The 18,177-nt window shown below is 27.1% G+C and overlaps 3 protein-coding genes across 5 annotated transcripts; 1 reads left to right on the forward strand and 2 right to left on the reverse strand.

Moving 5' to 3' along the window:
• Positions 1–1,149: 1,149 nt before the first annotated feature.
• LOC114130572 (YTH domain-containing family protein 1) lies at positions 1,150–4,426 on the reverse strand. 3 transcript variants are annotated; one of them, XM_027995576.2, is made up of 6 exons: positions 4,075–4,426; positions 3,939–3,963; positions 3,620–3,702; positions 2,215–3,326; positions 1,822–2,152; positions 1,150–1,753 (listed from the first exon to the last, which is right to left on the reverse strand). In XM_027995576.2, the coding sequence occupies exons 1-6, from the start codon at positions 4,096–4,098 to the stop codon at positions 1,427–1,429; spliced, it is 1,902 nt and encodes a 633-aa protein (XP_027851377.2). In that variant the 5' UTR covers positions 4,099–4,426; the 3' UTR covers positions 1,150–1,426. The 3 variants fall into 3 exon arrangements, with proteins under 3 accessions (XP_027851377.2, XP_027851368.2, XP_027851386.2); XM_027995567.2 differs by having other exon boundaries at positions 4,051–4,426; XM_027995585.2 differs by having other exon boundaries at positions 4,047–4,425.
• A 4,291-nt stretch (positions 4,427–8,717) lies between these two features.
• Positions 8,718–11,639, forward strand: LOC114130644 (60S ribosomal protein L30). Its single transcript, XM_027995658.2, has 3 exons — positions 8,718–8,887; positions 11,011–11,156; positions 11,411–11,639. Exons 1-3 carry the CDS (start codon positions 8,867–8,869, stop codon positions 11,589–11,591), a joined length of 348 nt encoding a protein of 115 aa, XP_027851459.1. The 5' UTR covers positions 8,718–8,866; the 3' UTR covers positions 11,592–11,639.
• Positions 11,640–13,265: 1,626 nt separating this feature from the next.
• LOC114130521 (porphobilinogen deaminase) lies at positions 13,266–18,121 on the reverse strand. The gene is made up of 4 exons (XM_027995514.2): positions 17,971–18,121; positions 17,403–17,905; positions 14,718–15,049; positions 13,266–14,267 (listed from the first exon to the last, which is right to left on the reverse strand). The coding sequence occupies exons 2-4, from the start codon at positions 17,794–17,796 to the stop codon at positions 13,860–13,862; spliced, it is 1,134 nt and encodes a 377-aa protein (XP_027851315.1). The 5' UTR covers positions 17,797–17,905; positions 17,971–18,121; the 3' UTR covers positions 13,266–13,859.
• Between the last annotated feature and the right edge of the window lie 56 nt (positions 18,122–18,177).

Genomic DNA, 18,177 nt, shown 5'->3' on the forward strand with positions numbered 1-18,177 from the left:
ATTAAGTTTTTATTTTTATAGAAATATTGAATTACCTAAATTAAATTTATTATATTAGGTAATATTTTTTCTACAATGCTTTATGTATTTTTGTAGTACAAAATAATAGTCAATATTATTGTCTCTTTAAAGATAAAAAAGGTATTTTTACTTGTATATTTTGTATTCGCATAGAATATAGATCATCAACAATCAACATTTTCTGACTTCCAGTATTAATGTATTATCACTTTGTACTAATGTAAGGTTATAGATTAAAACAATAATCAACAATTTAACATACATCAAAAATATCAATAAATATAATTTTTATCTTTGTGTTTCATAATCAGAATGATCACATCTATCGATAGGTACCAAGTTAGTTATAAATTACATTACTTTATTTATGTGATTTGAAAAAATCTGAGAAATTTATGGTCTAAAAATATAGTTTCTATCATAGCATTGTCAGTATTGGAAAATTTTCTATTTATTTAGTCATATTTTCTCACTATTATCTGCGAGAGCTACAAATAATAATTTTAACTAGTAATCGCATAATGTAAGTTACTAACAATAAATTATTATTAAAAATGGTAATAACCTTCAGTAGTTGTTAATAAAAGTTTAACTCAATAAAATCCAATAATTTATTGTGTATCTCTAAATCTAAGGAATAAAAATTCTATTTGCAGTGAAGATATCGAAAAATTTTAGATTGACAAAATCTATCATAGTTCACAATTGAAAATTATCAATGTTATCTCTATTAGATGCTACATAATCAACAGTGCAAATACTGGGCAGTTTTTATTTGTTTCTTTAAAAACTAAAATAACTCATGATAAATTACTTAGCAACAAATTAAAATAATCACTATTTCATAACAGAAGAATGTGTATTCAGTTCATTGACTACAATAATAATTCCCTAAATAATTATTTAAAATATCTCCATTTACAAATAGTAATTAAGTACACAAAATCTTTAATTCATGTTCCACCAATTTTTTTATTACTAGATTAATAATTTAATTAAATTTACCAGAAGTTTAGTTCCAATTGATAATGGATTACTGTTTTACAGTTACTAAGACATAATACTATTGTGTTAAAATAATAAACATGTATAATTATGTAATTTATATGTTCAGGTAAAAAAACTAAATTTATTTAATTTGAATGGTTATTTATTATTATTGATATACATAACTTACAATTATTTAAGATAGGAGTACTCAGATTACTCCTATACTACTAATTGTTGATAAAATTGTCAACAATAAAATATAGCCGAATAAAATGGTCAAACATATTTAGGTAAAATAAAAACAATTTCTCCAAATAGAATTAAAATAATTTAGGAACGTAGGATTAAACACTGTGAACAATTCTACTATCCTTTTTTTTAGATTAACCATATAAAAAACAAATAAAATAATGTTTTATTCATAACTACGATTAGTTTGTTTCAAGTTACTATTAACGTAGACAGAAGGTCCACCACCTCTACCCCTACGTCCTCTGTTAATATTATTTCCACCTCTGTATTGTTCATCCCAATTACTATGATGATCATTACGAATTCTATTTTGATCACTACGATAAGTTTTATGTTCTCGGAAGTTGTCTTCTTTACTAAAATTCTCATTACGACCTCTATGACTATCAGTTCTAGGTCGATGATTATGATTGTAATTTTCCAATTTTGGCGGTTGGTAAGAATTGTCTCTACCTTCAGTTTTAGTATCTTTCTGCTTATTTTCCCAATCCTAAATAAATTTTTAAAAAAAATATTTTAAACTGAAAATATAAAAATAGATAGACAAAATAAACAAACTTTATGATAATGGTTCTGCTGTGGTGGTCGATTATCATTGAATTGAACTGGTCCATAATGATTAAATTTTTTAATGGTAGAATGTGATGATGGAGGAAGTGGAGCTGCACTTTTTTTGTTATCCTCTAATTTTTGTAAGTTTTCATAGTGTTGGAAATCATCAAAAATCGAAGTTTCATGTTTATAAGAATGTATTATTCTTAATACTTGTACACCCTGATTATAAGGAACCTCTTGTGTATCTCTAGAATGAGTCACTGGTTTGTTTTCATTGTTTTCCAAACGAATATGCCTGAATTGGTTGTTAGGCACATCTTTTACATAAATCCATCTAAAAAGGGTTAAAAATTAAATCCTATTATATATATAACATTAACCATTGTGTAAAATTACCTAACACCAAACTGCCCTTTCCATTTATCTTGACACCATACTGAACTAGAAGAATTATAATCAACAGCTGATATCATTTCTGCTACTCCACAAAAATGTCCTGATCCGTTTACTGAATACAAAAGAAATATTTTTTTTTTATCTGATGAACTAAATGCTTGATCTAATCGTCGATTTCCATGATCAGTAGAGCACCATATCTCATATTTAATTGATCGATGGATATCATCTTCGGAATAAGATTTAATAATGAAAAATCTTGAACCTTCGGGTGGATTAGAATATTCAGTAGGATTATAATGATTTTTCATTTTTAGTTCGTCAATTATTTTACGCTTTGTATTTTCTTCTGTAGGGGAATTTACAATTTGTATTGGTGGAGGTGATGACATTATTATAGTTGGGGGTGGTACATGCCTAATATGATCAGGTGGAGGTATGTGAGTAGGTATTTCTGCCATAGGAGGAGCATTGTAGGAAGGAACATTTCTATGATCATTCCAGTTCTGAGGTTTTGGTTCCACAACTACAGGAGCTTGAATAATGGGAACATGAACCTGTACAACTGGAGCGGGAGGAGGTTTAGCTGCAGCTTTTGATTCCCAGTGACCGTCATTTTTACCAGGTATCATAGGTGGTGGAGGCATACCTGGACTTTTTCTCTTTGTTACAGTTGTTAATGATATTAAGGGTTTCACTGGTTGCTTTGCAACAGCTGCCCATGTTGCTACTTTTTTCTGCTGTATACTACTATTATCTCTATAATCATTTACACTTAATGCTTGTACATCTTGTTCAAGGGTTTTTATTTGTTCATTTACTGGAACTCCATACATTTGATCTCCAGCCCTATAATATCCTTCATATGGCTTTTGAGCAATATAATAGTTATAGCCAGGGGTAGGGGTGGGATGATTGTATTGAGCATTATAAACATTGGGCTGGTTATAAGGCTCAGGAGTAGGTAAATATCCTCCAACATATGTTACCGCTTCAGGCGCATTTGCCCAAGATCGATCACCCATACTATATGCAGTTGGTGTTGGATATTGATATGGAACTGGATTTTGATACTGGTAATATTGATCTGGTGTCATAGTATTATTATAAGTCTGAAATATATTTTTAAATAATTAAAATTATTAATTTTAACTATTTTAACTTCCAAAAAAAATTCAATTAATTTTAATAATTTTTGATACACAAACAGGTAAAATAATTTATAAACTTTTTGTATTTATTTTACTAGTATTGGGTTACAAAAAAAAAAAAAATTATTCAATGGTCCACTAATAAGCTATTAAATCATATTTAAGGGATTATGGGCTTACTATTGGTTCATTAAATTTTTATTGACTTATAAGTTATGATGTTTGTGTGTATAAAAACAATGACAATTACTTACAGGATGTTGTTGGAGTTGAGGATGCCAAACGGTTTCAAAATGTGCACCTTCTTTTACTTTGTTAGGATCTTTTGGTCCATCAACTGTTTTACAAAACACAGAAAATATAAATAGTGAGTAATACCTACTTCATATTTATTAAATTATGCAATTGTGTGTTTAACTAATCTAAATTAATCAAGTCTCTAATTTACATCTATTGTCTGTTAGTTAACACAGACAAAAACGTAAACAATGAGTCAGTTTTCATGAAAACAGTAGGCATGTGTGAAATGAAAGGAAAAAATTATATTATTATTGTTATTGCCATAATATTTACCTTGTTGTTCTTGTCCCTTGACGCGCTGAACGAGTACATAGAACATGACAGATAAATACAAAATAATACCGAAATATTATTAATTGTACCAATTGCAACAGCCAGTACCTACGTAAGAATAATGGTTATATTTCACCTGTTCAGAAACGCCGGCTGACATTACGACTGTATCTATAACGTAAAAATACCACCACCGTGGTCGTCGTGATCGGCAATCAATCGCGTTCGACTAATACTACGGAAGACGCAGACTCTCTAGGTACAATAGGTCCAGAGACTTCTGAGACATTCGGCGTAAAATATTAAGTCGATCGTAAAATATAAACACAACAATGGCGGATTCGGCGGAATTATGATTTATGGCGAGCCGGAAAACGCATAAACAGTCGCAGATAGCCGAATGCAAATATAGGTGGTATATACTATATATATACACCAAGTAGTATGAGACGAAAACACCAAACAGTAAATAAACAATAAAAACAAACAGAAAAAAAAAAATAAAAACAGAACGATTGATAAGTAGTGGGGGATAACGAAGAGGAGGGTCGTGGACCGCGGTTAAAGCCGTCGGCAGAGTGCGTGAGGGCGCACGTCCCGCGCTTGTGAGATTTCAAAATATTAATTTATATTTTATAGTGATCCATGAACACGAGTACCTATAAAAAAAAATAAAAATATCAGTCGTAGGTTATTAAACCGGGCCGGGCATCGCTCGGGTTTTCTAAATCAATTACAAGAAAAAAATTAATGCAATCAAATGTTTCATGTACTCACAGTATATTGAATCCACAAAAAAATGTTAAAATTAGTGTTTATATAATTATATTTATAATAAAATATTATATTTTGAATTTATTACTTTTATTAAATGCATCCAGTGCGCCCATTGGAGATGATAAAACAGTGTTAAACTTAAAATATTAAATATTATGGTAAGTATATCGTATGTATAAATTGTTATTAACATTTTGTATTTTAAAGAGCAGATTACAACATTTTTACCTACTTGAATAACTTGATCGTGTTTTGCTATTTAGTAGTTGGATTTAGACTGAGAATTACTTTGGGGTGACCGTTGGGTACTTGGGTAACGCGTAGAGATATTCTTGTACTGGAATTTACAATATACTTACAATATTATACTTAATAAATAAGTAATACACTAATAACCATCAAAACTATTTGTTTACCAATAAATATTTTAATTATACATAATACAATTTAACTTGGTTAGGTATACCGTTTACCTAATACCTACGTGGATTCGAGATACCTATGCATAGTGTATACGGGTTATATAGATACTTATTAGTTATTCCTATAGAATAAAATACAAGCTAATCTGTTGCTATAGGTAGCCTATAAATGTCAACCATTCAATGATTAAACATATAGGTACTTCATACATGCATACAAAATTGTATATGTCTATAAGGAATAATCTATACTCTGTAATATTATTATTATTTATAAATCTATAATAGATATGTATAGCCCTATATATTATCTTAGGTTGTTTTTTTTTTTTTGATTACGTAATTCGTACCATGACTACCAGACTACTACGTATAATTTAAAATTTAAACAAAAATTAATATTTGTATTATGCAGTGTGTCCTCGGTTTACTGTATCGCCTGTATCAACTATCAAATATTAACGCAATAAAATATATAGAAATGTATATAGATTCGCCGACTGTCAATTGACATCAATCGACTTAAGTCGTAGTATAATAAAAGCGGTGGATTTTAATCAAATTCGTTTCCTCACGTTAATAAGTACGTCGCAATACGTCACCAAACGTCCAAATTCAAACTTATGCCTCCATCATGCATCGTCTCCATAAGCCAAGTGGCTCCACTTAATGTTTTAGATTTGAGGAAGTGAAAACTGAAGCTCAGATCCTATGGACTATTATTATGAGACCGGAATTATGTGCACTAAAAATGCGGCAAATATGCAAAGCAAAACGGTAAAAAATAACAAATTATGCGTTAATGTATACAAATAGTTGAAAAATATGCTCAAATATTCTTAATATTATAATATCTTGATTAACATCAGAACAAAATAAAACAAATAAAATATAACAAAATCAGGAGTTTTTGACTTTTCGACATCGAAGTTAATCAACAAAAAATTTAAATTTAAAAAAATGATATCATTTTATTATGTTTTATAAAAATTCTATACCATGTTGGCAGAAATTTTTTTCCACCAGCATGGCAGTATTTAAAAATTGCAATTTTCAAAATAAAAACATGAAATAATATGATTATCTACTAAGATTTTAAACAATATACACTTACATTATATGCATTTATGAAAAAATATGCCCTAACCTTCCAAATATATGTCATTATACATGCAAAATTAAATTTGGTCTATAAAATTAGTGAGGTCTGTGTCACTAACATTTAAAACTCTAATATAAGTGCATACTGCATAAATTCACTCAGCAATTCAGCATGCACAAACAAATGCATAAAATTCCAATCTCTAATTATAATAAATTATAATCGAAATATTTTATTATTTATTGAATACAATATACAAATATAACAGATATATCACATAATATAGCTGTTCTTCTGTGGAGTTGGTTTCGTCATTTAACTTACCCCCATGACCCCATAGGTCATAATCTACAATTTATTTCGAGTGAATTGGTAGTCGGTATAGGCACAAAGTTTAAGGTCTATAAAATTGTTTGTATAAATTCACATTTGATTGTAGTTAGTGAGTGAAATACTCATATAAACCCTACAAACTATTTTGTATAGTAAGGTAATAATGTAATATAGCTTGCAACAATTAGAATGCATTTTAATTATTTAATGGTCTCTAATTTAATTTAATGTTTGATTGTCTTCAATAAAATTGAGAATTGTGATCCTAGTCTTAGAACCTATCCTAGACTTTAATAATATATTATTATTATTATTATAAATTGATACACATAATAGGTATTATATATGAATATATTACATTTAATCTAACCTTTAAGTCTCAAACATCTACTTAATTGTTGACATTTTTCATCGTTAAATTATAACGTTTGGTAGGTAAATAATATTATAAAATAAATATTTTATTATTAAGTGAATAATAAAATAAGTAGGTACATTTAATGAGCAATTTTTTTTTTGCCTGGTGGGAGTTACAAATAATTTATTTCTGTAGACGAATATTGACAAAAAGTTAGCAGATCGGCTAATGACTACAACCGATAAACTGCGATAAATATATTATACATTTATACCTGCATTTTGTTAAGATTAAATATTTATCTCATTTTTGGACTTTGATCTTTGTTGTTTTCTTATTACAAACTGTCGCATAAATATATGTATGAATATCATAGATGCGTTTCAATTGAATTTTATCTATTAGTAGATTAACTACCTAAAATTAAATAAAAATTATTTAAAAAAAACTTAAAATAACTATAGGGGCACATTGTAGGTTGAAAACGGTAAAAAATATATAAATGGCTATTATTTGGATATACTATCATATAAAATTAAAACAATGAAAAATTATTTATTCCTCCTAAATAGATATATATTATTTACTTTTTTTTTACTATGGTATGTATTATGTAATCAAAGTAAAATAAAGAATATGTGTACCTAATATTATAAACGAACAAACACGCAATTTAAAATAGGACAAAAGGAGTTGGTTCAGATTTATTTTTATTTTAACTTTTAAAATCCATAAAATATTTCAAATTGTTATACTGAAGACTCTACGATCAGTATGATTATGTCAATTAGGTATTTTCCATAACCTTTTTTTTTTATTTTATTAATAATTTATGAAAAATCTTTAAGTTATAGATTGTAAACACTAAAATACTACTTAATCAAGATTCAAATTATTATATTTACAAATTACAATAATGCCTTGGCAGCTATTCTATAGATTAAAGTGTTTGAAATATTCCGAATCAATAGTGAATTAGTGAGATATTTATAATATAATATTGTGTCTCATGGACATGATTTATACTTTACAGTGGCCTATGATTAAGTTATGATTATACATTTTTTGTAAAACCTGGTAATGAACTTACCATTAATACTAATTAAATTTGTTTGACTTGTGTTGTTTTTTAATGATTATGATTATACATTATTTTATAAGAATATGATAGATATGAATAAATAAATAAAAATCGTTTTTTCGTCTTGCACCCTAATTAATCAATAATTGGTACCTATTTAGCCTACATGTAACTCGTAAAACGCACTGTAACTCATTCATAAACTATTTAAAAATCCAACACTCGAAACCCATAATAATTAACTATAACTCAAGTGTTTTTTTCTGAACATACGCATTAATCACAATTTAAAATAGTCGATCTTAAATCGTGAAATAATTAACCTCACCCAAATAATCATCCTGGTTAACCCGAATTAAAAATTGTATTTATTGTACTGATTTCATGTGATATTATATAATTTTGTACTAATTTTTACTATTATTTCGATTTTGTATTTGTAATTTGTAATTTGAATAACTACTATAGTTATTAACTAGTTGTAATTGTTTAGTAATAAATAATAATTGTTAACAATTTTGAAAATTTAAATTCCTTCTTTCCGCCAATTTCTAGTAATTTTATCTAATTTATTTGGTCATACTGTGTCTTGTACCAATGTTTGGTTACCGATACCATTGTTATCAACGCTGTATTTTGATAACATAGCATCCGCCGGCAACGCTGCGTACGGCAAAAACAAGATCACGAGCTATCATTCGTCGACGTCATCGTAGAGTTTGTTCTTTTCGGTTCGGCATCCGCCATTCTCTTTTCGCTTGCGTACTTCTTAACGTAGTCCGTTGGTGCCTCATACCATTCGGTATTTTTTTTAATTTTACCTCAAATCAATTTACTTAATACCGACCGTATAAAATGGCCGCTGGAAAGAAACAGGTACGTGTTTTATTGTATAAAAATGAGACTATATGTTTGATATTCGGTTTTGTGCTATTGCACAATAACCACGTGTTTTGCCTGCTAGTTTATTTGTAAGTGGAAATGTGTAATGACCAGATTTATTGAAAATCATTTATTAATTTCGATTCCCTATGGTCTTTATTTTGTCATATACCTCTAACAATAAATGTTAGTACTTTTTCCTTCTAGAGAACTGATAGTTATGTGTTTTTGAAGTTAAATATTTAGCGCCTTAACCTCTTTATTTTTTAATCACAAGAACCTTTGTTTTTAATGTAAATGGTACTTTTAAATGTTATAGATTTAAACTTCGAGCATTTTTTCAGTATTATTTTATATGGCATATCACGAATTTAATTTTGTATAGGTACATCATGCGTGGTATTATGTAGGCCGTAGAGATGGGATGATTCGGTCACTTGAGTGATTCGAATCATTCGAATTGAATCAGTCAAATGATTCGGTCATTTGATTCGTTCATTCGGTCAATTTTACAACGAAGAACGATAGTCGATAGAGCGAACTACGGTCTTAGAAGTTAAGGTCGGAACTCTTTGCTTATCATTGTGTCCGCTTAGAGAAGAGGACATTTTAGTACTTATTTAATCCGCTATTTTCATGCCCAATAAAATAGCGACAAAAAACTCAACTAAAATGTCCTCTCTAAGCGACCGAATTGATTACATTGTTAAATAGGGAAGATGTGTCCCGACCTTATCTTCTAAGACCGTGGACTGTAGAGGTGGGTCGGTCGCGAACGAACGAATCAAAATACTATTTGTATTCTGTGGTACTATTTACTTTTTATACAACTTAATTTTACAATTTGACTATTATTGAACTATTTTTTATATATTTATTAAACTATTATAACTATTGCACTATTTACTATTATATTATAACTATTAAACTATTTAACTATTACCGAATACTATGATTACCTATGAATTTACAATATAATATTTATAATAATGAATAAATAAAAGAATATTATACTATTTATAGTTAATCGTTTATCCTTTATAATAATTCGTAATTAATTATTATAATTATAATAATTCGTTGTAATTTTTAAAATTCTTTATCTCACCGAATCAGTCTAGTAACCTCAAAATATAAACGATTTTATACGTTCCAGTCTGGCAGTCTATAAATCATATAATCAGTCAATTTGACCGAGTCAAAGTGTACTGAAAACCAAAAGATCTAAAAATCATATGACCGAATGACCGAATCATTTAGATATTAGATTCGGTCGCGATTCGGTCACTAGACTGATTCGGTCATTTTGATTCGTTCGTTCGCGACCGACCCACCTCTAGTAGGCCGTAGGGTAATGTAGAATTCATGTGAATACATGCAAAATACTACTGTCCTAAGATTATTTCAATGAATTTTTTGTATTTTCTGTTAATTTAAATAATAGAAAAGTGTATTAATTTTCATTTTTCTGTGTTATTTGTATGATAGTTTTACAACTTATTCACATATTTCATAAAAATATAAAATTAAATTGCTATTTATTAACTTAGTAAAAATCTGTTAGGTTTTCTTGTATAAATATATAATTGATAAATCATATAAATTCCAATAAACAGATACAAAATAATGTTTAATAATAATTTATGATAACTCCCCTTAACTGTGTTAATCATAGTTTGAAACTAAGTCTCGTTGACACCTGTCTAATAACTCCTCGATAGGTATGTTCCTTTGATTATAATATGATGATATGTGGTAATTAGCCGCCCATAATTTTGTAACCTACAGGCGTCATACCATTTTGGGAAGATAGCACTCAATTTTGATTAATGTATTAATAATATATTGTATGACTGATCAAAAGAGGAGTTATTTATGTTGACAAGTTCATTTTTTCAACAAACGTTTTATCATGATATTTGCTAAAATCATTTAGTGTGTACCCCTAACCATTACACTTGTGTTTTATAACAATGTGCATAAACTATTTGTTCTCTTGTAGGCCAAATTATAATTGTAGAAGTTATAAACAAAACAAATTAAAAATGTTGGTTTATCCATAAATGTTAATTAGATTAAATATATATTATTATTTATTCTTTTTTGTATACTTGTAGAAAAAAGCTTTGGAAAGCATCAACACCAAGTTGGCTCTTGTCATGAAGTCTGGAAAATGTGTCCTTGGCTTGAAACAATCGTTGAAAACCCTAAGACAAGGAAAATCTAAGCTGGTCATCATTGCAAACAATACATCTCCATTAAGGTGAGACTGAGAAGTAGGAAACCCCCGTTTCTTATGGTTTTTAATTTACAATTTCCGATTTTCGGGGTTTACCTATGGAGTAGTCTCAAGTTAGACAATGATTTTCTTTTTTTTCTGTATTACTGGTTTATTGAAAGCTAAAAAATATAGGTGGTTGAAACCTATTAAATAGGTTAGGTAAACCAGGTAAAATCAATCACCTATATCATTATGTTTTAAATGATTTATTTAATTGTTTTATTTTTGTTCTTCAGAGTTTCAGAGATTGAGTACTACGCTATGTTGTCCAAGACTGATGTTTTCCAATACTCAGGCAACAACATTGAATTAGGTACCGCATGTGGTAAATACTTCCGAGTTGCTACTTTATCAATCACCGATCCAGGTGATTCTGATATCATCAAAACTATACCTACTGACCAAGCCAACCAATAATTGCTATGTGTATTATTTTGATTTAATAAATATTTTTTCTCAAGATCAGTATTTGTTTATATTGTAATAGACTTAAGAACCTTAACCTGCATAATATGTTGTTTCTATCTTATGCATGTGAGTAACAATTTTGTGTCGATTGTTAAGAATCTTCCCTCACTTTTATTGTAAGTGTATAAAATACTACAATTTAATAATAAAGTCCAAAAATAAGAAATTGGCACTTCCAGCAACCCGTTGAATATATTGTGTTCTCTTAAAATTTGAGTATTGGAGTATTACTCCTTAATTTTAAAATATTTAAAAAGCAATGAGAATGCAATTTTATTTGTAACTTGGTGATAGAGCATGTGGGTATATTGAACCCAGGTTAGTCTTGTCAATAAGAACTTCATTTTTAATAGATATGGGTATATGTATGTTATTATTAAATAGTTATTTGGATTTTTGTTTGATAACAACACTGGAGTCTAGAATCATAGACAATAAGCATAACTAATATGTCTATTTTTTTTTCTAGCTAGAATGACTATATCATCAGCATGACAAATTCAATTTGTCATGATCATCAGCTTAAGTTGATTGAGCTGTGTGACTTGTATTTGATTAAAATTATTGAAATTAAAATACTCTTGTATATTTGCAGTATTAAATATTCTGATTAATTGGTTGAAGTATTAAATTATTTTTAATTTGTCTTGGCTACTTCGTAATTTTTAATCATAAATAAAATATAAATGTTTCTAAGAATTGATTTATTGATTTGATTACTTATCAGTTAAGATATTGATGACTCACATTTTTTTTTAATTCTATACAATGCTATCTTTAAAAATTTTTAAAAAAATTTAAAAGGTTATAAGTTTTATTTATGCTCTCTTGATGCAGAATATTCTGATTTTATTTTGCATTTTTTTGCTTGATTAGGCATTTTTAGCATTAAATGTAATTTTTCGTGGTTCTTGTACTATGTGTGGGCCTTTTTCTCAAATTTTAGATTTTAAAGAAAATTTGTATAAACATTAGAAAAAAATTATTTTAATATTATTATTGTGAATATTTTGGTGTTTTAAATTGATAAAATAAATGCTTTTTCAGAAATACTCCAATTATACGCACTTTAATATTTTTAACAATTGTAAATAATGCTTAAAATGTAAATGTATACAATTGTTTATTAATATTATAATTCATATTTTAAATTACTATTACACCCATACTTAATAAAAATTATTATTTATCAATAATTTTTTTTCACTTATTAAATTAGATTTTTTAGATAATTTTTTGATGTTTTTAGAACATTTTCCATTTTTTTGTTTTTTAGTTCATCAACATCCTAACTTTACTTATCAGCTTTAAGAATTATTGTATGTTTTTTCTTTTATTGGCTTTTACAATTCTCAAAGGTCCATTGCGCAACAACCATATTCCTCTATCCGTATTTTGAGCTGAAGTTATTAATTATTATAGTTTCTCTTTATTGTTAACTCCCAACAACTCCAAATCTTAGGTTGTTCTGTCACTAAACACTGTCTAAATCATCCTCATGATATTTTTATGTCTGGTTTCTAATTTGTGGCCAGTGCTTAATTGGTCTTTTCATTGATTTAATCATTATCAAGATGAGTTTTATTTTTCATAAATTAGATTGGATTTAAAAACAACAAACAGTTTATAACATGTGTCTTGTATTTTTATAAATGTATACATATAATTTATAAATAATTTTTAATTAGCCTTTAGCATAAGACTATTACAGCTCAACAATTAAATATTGTTTTATTCACAATGTGTATTTATTATTTCGCATTAAAGAGCATATGTATTTTTATCATTAGAACAAAATATTTTCTGTCTTTATAGTGTACTTGAATTAAGGTAGGACTCAATTTTAATTCCTGAAATACATATATATATATATGTATATGTATCCCTTTTAATTATATTCGAATCAATAGGACATTTAAATATTAAGATATGCACATACTTTTACATGGCATCTCTCATATATTTTCCCAATTCAAGCACACTTTTAGGAATTAAAAAAATAAGAATATATACGATGGGTAACTAATTGTAAATATTTATATTATACTAACAATAAAAAGAGTAGTATTGAAATTCAACAAGGGGTAGTCAGTCAAAGAAAAATATAAGGACAAAACAATAAATAACAAGGGTTAACATAAATTACCAAAACCGAACATAACAACCCCAAGAGAAAAATGAAAAATGTGAATCTTAATAACACTATGTAATGTACAATTATTTAATGGTAGAATGAATTATGTCTTTTGCTGTATTCATTATGTCAAGAGCACCCTTATTAATTAAATTCTCTGCTAACTCTGTACCCAATTTTAACGCTGCATCCAAATCTAAATAACTAATTTTTCCTGGTGTAACACCTACAAATTGTCTTGGTTGTTTGTATGGACATTTTTTTGGCGGTTCTCCGTCTTCACCTCTGTACTGATCGATATGACTCTGTATGACTTTTTTATCAGCCAAGTCTGCAGAAGATGAACATTGTAATGCTTCTGAACCATCAAGGCTCCAAACGGCACCATCCAAAGACATAACATTTTTTGTTAAGCAAACAGTAGACCTTATACCAACAGGTGCACTACATCCTCCTCCCAACCGTGTGAGGAAACCTCTTTCAGCAACAACCTAAAGACGAATACAATAATGTAATAAAGACATTTCTAATTTTTATAATTTAGAAATATTATTATATAATTTATATACATAGTTCGAATATAGAAATTTATTTATTTATTACATACATCTTTAATTTTAATTGATATTATATGCTTTGAGCAAAATATATGTTATCATAAATGATTAATTAAGTATTTAAGAAAAATACTTAATGATAATAGGTAGTTGTTTAGAAATTATGAATAAGTACTTGTATAGTTATATCAGAATAATTTCTGTACTTATATGTAAGGGTAAGTTGTCTATAATAACGCTAAATTAATATTTAGTGATAAGATACCTCTAAAAACATAGAATATAATATTATATTATATCTAATTAATATTCATAAATATATTGGACCAATATATTATAATGTTATAATAGCTTTCATTTTTTAATTTTATTCAAATATTTTACTTGTAAAACTGTTTCATAATGATGCAATGGTTCAAGCAGTTCTAAAATAAAATCATCTCCCAAACGACATTCAACTGCCAAAGCGCCTTGTCCGACAGCATAAAGCATAACATCCGAATCAATTATTTGGGATACACGTTTTTCCCATCCCATTCTTTGAATTCCAGCCAATGCTAAAATGATGCCACTATAATTTGTATTTGTGTTGTCACCAGTAGAATTACTATTGTCTAATTTCTTCAATCTAGTGTTTAAATTTCCACGTACATCTGATACTTGAAGATTAGGAAATTTTCTTTTTAACTGAGCTGTACGTCTTAAAGAACTAGTTCCTAAAAAAATAATAATAAAAAAAATTAATAAATAAGTGTTATATCTAGCATACTATTGAATGTCAAAAATGAGCAGGGAAGTAAATTGATTCATTTAAACTATTTTCTCAAAAGTCCCAAAGTTCCTGCCTATTTAAACATAGTTACTTTTTTAATTCCAACTTTCTCAAAAGATTATGATTTAAGTAAACCACTACGTCTATACAAAATTCTGACCTATGTTATTTATATATTAAATACATTTGTAAGTACTTTTAAAATTTTATTGGATATTTTACACTGTTATTAAATTTTTGTTTTAAAGTTTATAAATTGGTTTCATGTAGTATCACTGACACAGTAATACTATACACTTTAAAGTTCATGTTGCATGAATCCCTATATGATGATATATGATCCCTATATCAATTATTATGCAATACAGATAATAGGTATACAAATGTTTGCAAATTTTAATATTTTAATACTTTAGTTTTACATGGATTAAAATTTAAAATCACAAAATATTGCTGTGAAAATAATAGTCAATTAACACCTTCAGCTGTATTGCTAAATTTAGTGTTACTATTGTAATAATTATTCCGTCTATAGTGTTTTATTTAACATAGTAGGTTCATATTAGGTTTATACTAACAAATAATAATACAAAGGTAGTACACATAATTGTTAATTAGAATTGTATAAACATATCAAAAATATGAAGAAAATCCATAAATTAATTATTTACCTACTTCGATAAAATTACTGATTTAAGTTTATCCATTACATTATAATAACAAACAGATTATAGGTAATACACTTGTATTTTATAAGATAAATAAAATCATAGATACAAATATTTAACATGCTTATATTATATTTTATTGTTTAATGGTAATAACTAGATAATTTTGAAATACAGTATTATTAAGTTTAAGCAAGGTTAATAAACGGCTAAGCTCCCAATTAAGTAATATTTATACATAATTTGATATAACATAATTAAGTAACATTTTTGTATATGACAACAATAATTTGATAGCTATTTTTTTTTAACAATTATAAACAATAAAAGAAGTGATTTTAGAGCTATATTAGTCAAAATGATTAATGTTTGTGTAAACAATATTTTTTATAATAGGCATTTTAAATCTGTAATCATGCTATTCATAAACTCGAAAATAACTGATTACGCGATATGTTCAACAACTAAAAAAAAACCTATTTTGATATGACATCCACTTAATATTTTAAATTAAAATATAGGTATATAATATTGTTTCAGAAAATAATTTATTATAATAGCTATACTTTTAACTATAATGTACATGGTAAAAATGGATTAACTCTACAGTAAAAATAACGGTATGAGTAAATATTTGGTTCACTATGTATTAACATTAGGATATGAAAGTAAAAATGAGAATTTCTTACCTTCATTACAATATAAAACATGGTTTACTGGTTTTGACTATGATAAAAAATATAAGATAAAAGATTTGTTGGCCTATGATCTACAATTTAAATACTTTACAACTATGCTTTAGTAAATAGGGCATAATTAAATACATTAATAACCAATAAATACAAGTTGGGTTATATTATATAATATATAATACATATTATGCACAATCAAAGGCAATTTAAAATGATATATTTTATGTAGTTAATTTAACCTTATCTTTTAATTAAATATTTGGTATACACTTTATAAGGTAATAAAACTTAAATGGCTTTTAAAAGTTAAATTATTAAGCATGCTATTTTAAATACTGAATTTTTTATACTTATAGCACAAATAATAAATAAATCAAATAGTTAATGTCTTAGTACACTAAAAATGATAATTTCAATGGACTATAGAATTGTATATTCATTAAATAGTAACTATAAAAAAATATAAACGTATCTACATAATTAGTATTTAAATTAGTATTGATAAAATAAATATATTAACTCGTGGATTAATATAAATGTATACATGTATAAACAAACTGTAATTTATTATATACATTTTAGTTATAAATATAATAGAACCATATGGGAACTGATTTTTAAAAAACATGTTAGATATTCTTAAGCATATTTTTTTAGCATCAGGAATATAATATATATTATTATTTATGTACATTTAACGATCATCTTGGTAACATAGTATGGGGAACAGTATTAAACACAATACGTATTTGTAATAATAAAATGTATCATTATAGCTGTTTAGCCTACATAATGAATAACAATTATTATTTTTCGAAATATTCAGAAATTCTAAATCTTTTATATGTATTAACTATTAGGTGTAATAAGTCTATATCAGCAATGTAACATATGGTATGTATTACATATTATACAAATTAATTATTTGATTACTTACCAATGAAACTCTTAGAAGGTAATGAGTCCAATTGATATTCTTTACAATCTTCTCGAAGTACTAGAGCATCTCTCGGATCATCTCGTTTTAATACAGCACCAATAGTTGTTCCAATTTCCATCACAGTTGGTAAATCCTTTAATGAATGTACAATAAAATCAACAGTACCACTGAGTAATGCAACTTCAAGATCCTTGGTGAATAAACTTTTTTCTCCAATTTTTGGTAGAGGTTTATCCAAAACTCTATCGCCCATTGTGGTCATAGAAACTATTTCAAATTCTATTTCTGGATTTAATTCTTTTAACTGGCTTATAACAAACTTGGTTTGGATTAATGCTAATTCACTTTTACGTGAACCTACACGGATTGTCTTACGGTTGTTTCTGTCCATGATCAAATAGTCGGATGAAAATTAAGTAGATAAATTATTGTCACTGCAATAGATTTATCACAACAGAATGTATGAATACCGAATGGCTAATACTACACCATTATGATGCCTGAAACATAAATTATAATATTATTTATAAACAAATTTGCATACAATTATATCTATTGTACTCACCATTAGTCTATTTTAATGACATTCGCTAGTGAATGGCATTACTAAAGTAAGGCCAGTTAAGTGCTTACGTAATGGAATAGCAATCTTGGTAGTGTTTTAGTTTTTAGAAAGGAAAAGCGAAAGGGGGAATTTTTGAAAGGTGATTACTTTATCAATGCCAATTGTTATCAATGGTCATATTGCAATTTAAGTGATTACCATTTTGTT

The sequence above is a fragment of the Aphis gossypii genome, chromosome 1 (genome assembly GCF_020184175.1).
Source record: "Aphis gossypii isolate Hap1 chromosome 1, ASM2018417v2, whole genome shotgun sequence".
Lineage (NCBI taxonomy): Eukaryota > Metazoa > Arthropoda > Insecta > Hemiptera > Aphididae > Aphis > Aphis gossypii.